The sequence below is a fragment of the Phalaenopsis equestris genome, unplaced genomic scaffold (genome assembly GCF_001263595.1).
Source record: "Phalaenopsis equestris unplaced genomic scaffold, ASM126359v1 Scaffold000002, whole genome shotgun sequence".
Lineage (NCBI taxonomy): Eukaryota > Viridiplantae > Streptophyta > Magnoliopsida > Asparagales > Orchidaceae > Phalaenopsis > Phalaenopsis equestris.
In genome coordinates, this window is record NW_018164444.1 from 52,810,533 (window position 1) to 52,818,792 (window position 8,260).

The 8,260-nt window shown below is 35.6% G+C and overlaps 1 protein-coding gene across 1 annotated transcript; it reads left to right on the forward strand.

The window, feature by feature from the left end:
* Positions 1 to 202: 202 nt before the first annotated feature.
* Positions 203 to 5,220, forward strand: LOC110018105 (probable lysophospholipase BODYGUARD 1). Its single transcript, XM_020715346.1, has 4 exons — positions 203 to 1,199; positions 1,736 to 2,070; positions 2,169 to 2,368; positions 4,768 to 5,220. The coding sequence occupies exons 1-4, from the start codon at positions 614 to 616 to the stop codon at positions 5,165 to 5,167; spliced, it is 1,521 nt and encodes a 506-aa protein (XP_020571005.1). The 5' UTR covers positions 203 to 613; the 3' UTR covers positions 5,168 to 5,220.
* The last annotated feature ends 3,040 nt before the right edge of the window (positions 5,221 to 8,260 follow it).

The following is an 8,260-nucleotide window of genomic DNA, read 5'->3' on the forward strand; positions in this document are numbered from 1 at the left end:
TAATAAAACTTTACCGTAAGATCATCTTGAATTTTTAATCACAAACAAATACTAATTCAAATTGATGTGTTCATTTCCAAATGAAAGAAAAATATTTCATATTTTATTATAATACATACAAATTTCTTGTACAATAATATTACACAAAATATACAAATCATTGCTCATAAAATTCGCATGGATCACGACAAAATACTAAGCATGCTGTCCTGTGATTTAAAATAAGCCCAAACTCAGAAGCTTATACAGTACAATTTATATGCAGCATTCTTTCACCGTATTCTTTGTTTAACCCGAACCCGAGTCCGCATTCCACTGGCAGCAGAAATAGCCCTTAGCGTCCAATGGTGTCGGAAATGGAATTGTTGGCCGGGGAAGCTCAACTACCACCCACCTTCTTTTCCTTGTCCAACAAACCATTTTAATGTAACAATGAATTCACCATTTCTCCCCTGCAGTAGTCTTCCCCTCCCATCTCCCATCACCCATCACCCCCCCTCTCCGTGCATCCTTAATTACCATTCAAGTCTGCTTAATTAATACCTCCCATCTCCTTGCTCCCATTATATAACTAATCCTCCCCTGTCACGCACGCAGCTCTTCGCCTTGCAAAATGTCTAAGCCACGTCCCAAACAGGGATTGATGCTGCGGGCAAGTTTGAAGAATCGCGCTGCGATGGCGGGGCGGTTGGTTAACGAGGTTGTCAGCTTCGTGGTCTTCACCGTCCTGGATCTGCTCGACGTCGTGCTCTGTTTGGCGTACAAGCTTCTCGACTATGCTTTTGAGGCGGAGTGGAAGCCGTGCTATTGCTCCTCTTCGGCGCGCGAAATGATAACGAGCAGCGGCAAGATACTCGTCTCGGAGAGAGGCGGCGGGTCTAAAGTCGTGTGCTTGTGCTCCAGCAAGATCCATCTTGAGGATATATCTGATACTCTGTATTCCCGTCCCCCGCTTCTGTCCGAGCTCTCGCGGTCCACCATGACGGAGCTTCGACGGTTGGGCTCAACGCGCTCGCACGCTGCGTCTGTCACCACATTTACGATCAACTCCACCATTGTGGAGATGCTGGAGGGGAAGATTGGCGGCCGGAAGTCTGACCCTGTTCCTCGCTGGTCGGACTGCGCTTGCAAGCGGTGTACGGGCTGGTGCTCGCCCTCCGCTTCCGGCGACTTATATGTACACGCGCAGTATCCGCCAGGTAAAGATTAAACTCCCATCTAAATTGAAACTACGCATTCAATCTTAATAATGTAATAATAACAATGGTTTTTATTAATTTTAATTTTTGCTATGGATGGCGATGATATATATAGAGCTGATACCGTTATCAGCTCTTAATGTAATTAAAAAATTAAGCTTTTTTAGTGTCCTCTATATTTGAAAGGCATAGAATGAAAGTTATTTCTGGAAAGAAATGAAACTTCATTGCATTTGCCTTAAAAATATAAACACAATCTATAGCAGTGATTCTCATTAAATTGATTAGGACATAACAAAGAAAAAAGTTTATTTTTATTTAAAAAGCATACTTAGAAACAGTGTTAAGCTTTTAATGTTTTAATGTAATGACATTCTTTAAATTTAATGCTATTAAACATCTTAATACACGTGATCATTTATTAATGAATCTGGCAACCTACTCTACCCCGATTTAAATTTCTTGACTTAATAATGTTCAACAGTAGTCATTATGCTCCACACCGCTTACCTAACATTAGTGACGGGCGGATGCAGATGGAGCGGTCGCGGCGGAGGACGTGTTGTTCATCCACGGCTTCATATCATCGTCAGCCTTTTGGACGGAGACTGTCTTTCCCAATTTCTCGGAGGCGGCTAAGTCCAGATACAGGTTTTTCGCTGTTGACTTGCTGGGCTTCGGCAGGAGCCCGAAGCCGGCGGATTCGCTGTACACTCTGCGGGAGCACGTGGACATGATCGAGCGCTCGGTGCTGAAGCGCTACCGGGTGCAGTCCTTACACATTGTGGCTCACTCTCTCGGCTGTATTCTCGCGCTGGCCCTCGCCGTTAAGTACCCCGACGCCATTAAATCACTCACTCTCCTCGCCCCGGTATCATAACACTGCCATTATCACAGTCAGGGTTAGTGTGGTGAATGGAGAAGATATGCAGGGTTATAATTAATTAATGTCTGATGGTGGTTTTGCAGCCGTACTTTCCGGTGCCGAAAGGGGTGCAGGGAACGCAATACGTGCTGAGAAGGGTGGCGCCGCGGCGGGTGTGGCCGCTGATAGCGCTGGGAGCGTCGGTGGCGTGCTGGTACGAACATATTAGCCGCACTGTGAGCTTACTCATGTGCAGGCACCACCGTTTCTGGGAATTCCTCTTTCGGCTCCTCACCTTTAACAGGTATCATTATTGCTCGCTTTTCCACCGAATCATAACAAATATATGATATGATTAAAATATTTTTACTTATGTAAAGATTTTTTTTAAATTTTTTTTATTCAGTTTGCATTGTTCTCTATAAGTATTTATCCTTCTCGTGGATTTCTCGACGATTTTTCTAATAAATTCATAATTTTTAAAAAATTGTAAATATTTATCACGCGGCAATCGGCCTGACACATCGAATTACAACGACAGCTAAAGTAAAGCCAATTGCCTGACATAGACACATGGCGGACTGTGATAGGCATGGATGAGCAAGAATTTATGAACTGCCCATTCGGATCTATTAGAAAGTGCCACAGAAGTACGGATAGGCATTGCCGCTCCGGCCATAAATTTTAGTTTATTAATAATGAAAATTGAAGTGGCACAATTTTATCAATATTTAATTTAAATTTGGCACATAAATATGAAAATTTAGATATCATATTTGTAAATACATATAAATTGTGTGATAGGTATGTAAATACCCCTAATTACGACATAAATTCTAGGTATAACTACTTTAACAATTCTCTTGAATCAAGTGAAAATGGCATATAATACAATTAAAATAATTTACGATTTGAGATAATACGCCCTTATTATTCTAACGCAAATGTTTTTGGAGCAAAAATATTAATTATAATTAAAGAAAATGTGATAAAATGCACATCATTTTTCTAGAGAAATTAATTTATTAGGCATAATTGTAAAAATTATGTTACACCTGTGTTTTAAATTATTGATTTTGCTTTAAAATTAATGCAGCATGTAAATCAGAAAATTTTATACCTATTTTCTATGCATTAAATTCGTAAATTATCACATAGTTTCTATTGATTTTTATACTATATTGTTGAGTTTAGGCTCTTTACTTCAATATTCAATTAATATCTTAAAGATTGAAGTGTAAATTTTAATTTTATCTAAATTAAAGGAGAATATATGCTTATGTTTTAAAAAAAAAAATAAATGAATGCAATTTGAAGAGAAAATGCCCATGAAATAAAATGTTTTAGGTTATATGTATCTTATATAGGGTCCGTTTGGGACAGCTGATAAGTGCGGGCGGCGTTTTCAAAACGACGTTGTACTATTTGGTTCGTGTGTTTTATCAGCTTATCTGAAACTGCGTTTGGGTTCTTACACTAAACGCAGGCCGCGGCAGGCACGCGGGCCGCGTTTCAGGATAAACAGCTTATCCTGAAATGCACAAGCTGCCCCAAATGGACCCATAGTCTTAAAATGTAGGAATGAAATTAAAAAAAATTAAATAAATAAAAATCGCAAAATTTAAAAATTAATGAATTACAAGTAGTTAAGCTTAAATTCTTCCCTTTTAAATTTGTTTTGAACATTTTATAAATATAAATAATATTCAGTTATTATTAAGTATTTGTGTTTATACGGGCAAAATTCTTAGTATATTTTATAATAATAAACAATAGTAAAAATTTTAAGGATGGCAAATATCTCTCCCAATTATCTTTGATTCCACCACCACATTTTATTTTGAGTTGAGTAAAGTAAAATAATCATTTGAGAAACAATATACTATATTGATTTTCAAATAAATTAAATGGTTTTAATATTATAAACATTTTTTTTTATTTTTGCTATATTCTTTGAACTTGTACTATTGTGCAGCCTAAAAGGATCTTATCATATAAAATATGTGGGCAATGAAGTTGCAGCATCACGCCGGCTTATTAATTGATTTTCTTGGAGGAAAACTCTTTATTATTTGTGAAGTATACTTGCTAAAAAAAACATTACCTTTTTTTCGTAAAATAGTTTAATATATAAAAAATTATGTGTTACTATCATATTGATAGTGTGTAATACATCTAGGGGTATCGATTTGGGTCTGCGGGTTGAGTTCAAGTTCGGCCCAAAACTAACACGACCTGAATAGACTCAACCTGAATCCGAGTCTGAACTGAATATTTTATGAGTTGAAAATCTCAACCCAAATTCAACTCGACCGTGACACCGATAATCATAACCTGCCCGTTTAACCTATTTAATATAAGTGAATAACTATTTGATTCAAAATCAAGTTAAAGATCGGGATCAATTTCATGTCAATTTCAGATAGGTGGGTCGAATTCTAGTAAATTTCAAGTATGGCGCGGGTTAGTTTTGGGTCGAATTAAATTACTTATTTTGTCCATATAATTTGAACTGAATTGGCATGACTAATAGCAAATATTTTTAATAAATAACTTTAAATTATGCATTTATCATGATGATTAGTGAATATCTATGGAAACATTCGCGTATTTTTATCCATTAACTTTAAGGACATTTCATAACATTATGAGTTATTAGGAAGCTAATCACATTATTTGTGCATGCGTGATGCGGAGGAACAGGATAAGGACATTTCTGATGGAGGGGTTCTTCTGCCACACGCACAACGCTGCATGGCACACCCTTCACAACATCATCTGCGGAAGCGCGGGGAAGATAGAAGGCTACCTAGACACGGTGAGGGAGAAGATGCGCACGTGCGAGGTGACGATTCTCCATGGCAGTGACGACGATGTCCTCCCCGTGAGCTGCAGCTCCGCCGTGAAGTCCAGAGTCCCACGTGCCAACCTCCGCCTCATCAACGGCAAGGATCACATCACCATCGTCATCGGACGCCAGAAGGCCTTCACCAGAGAGCTCGAGCAGATCTGGGCCGCTGCGAATCTCAAAGCAAACTTCACCCGTCGAACCCTGATGGAAACGAAAAGGCAGAAAGCAGAGGGTGGGAGGGGAGATTTGTGAACAGATTGCAGATGGGATTTTCCTTTTTTTTTTTTTAATGTTCGGAAATTATTAATGTTCGGAAATTATAAAGTTGAAGTTGTTGGGCATGTGTATTATGTATTCATTAATTGGCTGATAAATTTGAGGCCAGAAAGGTTCGAGTAAGGGGACAGCACTCTTAAAAATAGAATCATACATAGAACATGGGTACATTAAATTTCATTAATTTATAGAATAAAAGAGTATGCATTTATATGTTTTTCTTTTTTTATCTTTATTTATTGTCGTGGGGAAATATTAACTTACATGAATGTTGTTTGATATATGTAATTTTAGACTTCGAGCATGATATAATATTAGTTCAACCATATCTCTATACACCAGGCCTTGAATTAAAAATCTTTTGATAGGAGACCAATCTATCAACCATTAGGCCAAAGGAGTTGCACTTTAGTTTTTTGAATGTATTTTTATTGCAAGTGCAATAAATTTTGGGATGATAAATTAACATTTAAAAGAGAACGATTTGATGGAGTTGATTTAGTTGGAAGAAGTATGACAACATGAAGGGATGATGATGGAGAGGACTAGCGACATCAAAAGAGACAATCTAATGGGTTCCGCCTCTGCAAATGGCAAGGAACTGCATGAGGCATTAGAGCTTAGAGTGGCAATGGCTAAATCGTGACAATGGATATCTGAGACATAGTGAATGAATATAAAGAAAATTAAAAATTTTGTTGTAATGACAATTCTATGTTGCATGCAAAATATGCTCATAATTTTTAAAATTTTATTTTTTGACACCAAATATCAAAAAGCAAAGAAAATAACATGCCCACTTTTTACTTTATGCTCCTTATGTTTACAATTAAACAACCCCCTAGTTACCATGGATGGTCCTCAGCCCAAGTCAACAAACTTCAATGAATCACATTTAATACAATTCTTTTCTAATCTAACTTATAATAAATTAGCAAATCTAACCACACTTCCAACTTCTAATAAACACCCAGTACTGTCTCAAACAGCCCTCTTACATTCTAAACTCAAAAGCCTACGAATTTTTCGAATCAGAAAAAGCATTTATAATGACGGACGGGCAGAGGGGTCGCCGTATTAAATTGCGAGCAAGTAATTGATATTATGCAGTGTCAGAAATATTCAAAGTGGTGGCATAAATGAAAAAGGATTGCTTGCAGGCTTGCAGCAAGGGTGGGGTCCCTCTCACTTATATGTGCTTAATTGGTGGATTATTGGTGAGATTAGGTTGGGTAGATTAAGCCTTAATATTCGTGGTTAGCTCTAACAAAATTACTAAATTAATTAGAATAAACTTTTTTCTTTTTCTTTTTTACTTTTAAAGTTCAGCATGTGGATGATCAAGGCAAGCTGAAGAGTTTGGCTGGACAGTACGGCAGTACCAAATATGGGGTTTTGCGTAATCATGGAGATTAGTGATAATTAAGTATAAAAAAGGTGATTGAAGAAGGGAATATATATAGATGTTGGGTGTAACAATCTTGGAATAAGTCGTGAATTTATATTAATGTAATTAGATGCATTAGATGATGACTCTTGTATTTGATTAAGGTTTGAGTTAGGAGTGATGGATTGACACTTGGACTTTGATTAGTGTTTAAACAAGGCCCTAAGCACGAGGGCCGACATTATCATGTGCAAGGATTTGTTTAATCAGCTTTTTTCTTTTGCTTCTTTTATAATTGGAGACTTGTGCTTCTACACAAACGGGGGATGTCTTTCTCGAAGCTGGAGTTGAGATTATTTTACGTAGCTTGTGTGGACTTTAGGGGAAGAGGTAGTTTAATTTCGATGATCCATATGTATTTTGTGGGGATTAATTGGATGGTATTGATTAAAGTCAAATTGTTTGGCTAGTCTGATGAGCCTTGATCTTGATTAACTAATCAAGTTCAAGCTCGAGCTCAAGTTTAATTCTATGAGTTCGAGCAGGCACGTGTAGGCTTATTTAACATGAAAGAGAGAGAAATATGTTAACTTAAATGTAATGTTATGATAAAATGAGAAATATAATGAGCAAAGCCTTGAGCTTGATTAACTAATTGGTTTAAGCTCTGAGCTCGATTTTAATTCTATGAGTTTGAGCAGGCACATGTTGGTTTGTTTAGCATGAAAAAAAAATGTATTAACTTTCAACCAGTGTTATAATAAAATGAGAAGTATAATGAACATTTAGGTGATAATTACTAAGAAATCATTTAATATAAAAAAAAAATTAAATATTAGTTTTTTTTAACATTTTAATAATTTAAAGAAAATTTGTTGAATTTTAATATGTTTTAAGTATATTTTTAATTTTTATTTTTAAACTAGTTGACTCACGAGCTAATGAGTCGAGTCGGGGCTGGCTTGTTAGCTAATTGAGTTTAGTTCACAAGCCACTTATTGAGCCGAGCACCAACATCACTCATAGGTTGTGGATGAATTACCTTAGTTGAGTTTAGTATATATTATTCAGTTCACCAACAGCATTACCATTCAAAATTTTCCAAGTGTCAGATTTTTTAATTAATTTATTAATCAAGTTCAAGCCATATTGTAAATTCAATTAAATTTTGATAGGATGCTAATAATTTTAAAAAAATTAATCTTAATACTAATAAAACTTATACTCATAGTTTTCATCATTTTTTTTAATAATTCAATTAACACTAATCTCTATAGTGTCTTAAGAATATAAATTTATATTTGTAATTTATAAATTTATCTATTTATTTAATTTATGACTTATGTATCATAATCCAATATCATTAAAAATAAATTATGAAGTTATTTACGCCAATTTTTAAATTATTTAATCCTAAAAAAATCAATATGTGAATATATAGTAAGTATTTGAAATGTCTATTTTAATAAACAAATACGTAAACGTAAACAAATTTACAATTAAGTTAATGTTTATATTTATTTAAAGTTTGTCTAACTAATTTAAATAATTTTAAAAATTATTTAAAGTTATCTAAATAATTGAATAGACAAATATTGCGAGTAGGGTTGTAAACGAGCCAAGCTTGAGCGAGCTCAGGCTGGGCTCGTGTTTGGCTCGTTCGAAATCAGCTTGTGTTCGAA

Bases quoted from the DNA above. Each gene is read 5' to 3' on its own strand.
- LOC110018105 (XM_020715346.1), top strand. From the start codon at position 614: ATGTCTAAGCCACGTCCCAAACAGGGATTGATGCTGCGGGCAAGTTTG. The intron at 1,200-1,735 runs GTAAAGATTAAA...GGGCGGATGCAG, and splicing joins ACACGCGCAGTATCCGCCAG to ATGGAGCGGTCGCGGCGGAG. The intron at 2,369-4,767 runs GTATCATTATTG...GCGGAGGAACAG, and splicing joins CGGCTCCTCACCTTTAACAG to GATAAGGACATTTCTGATGG.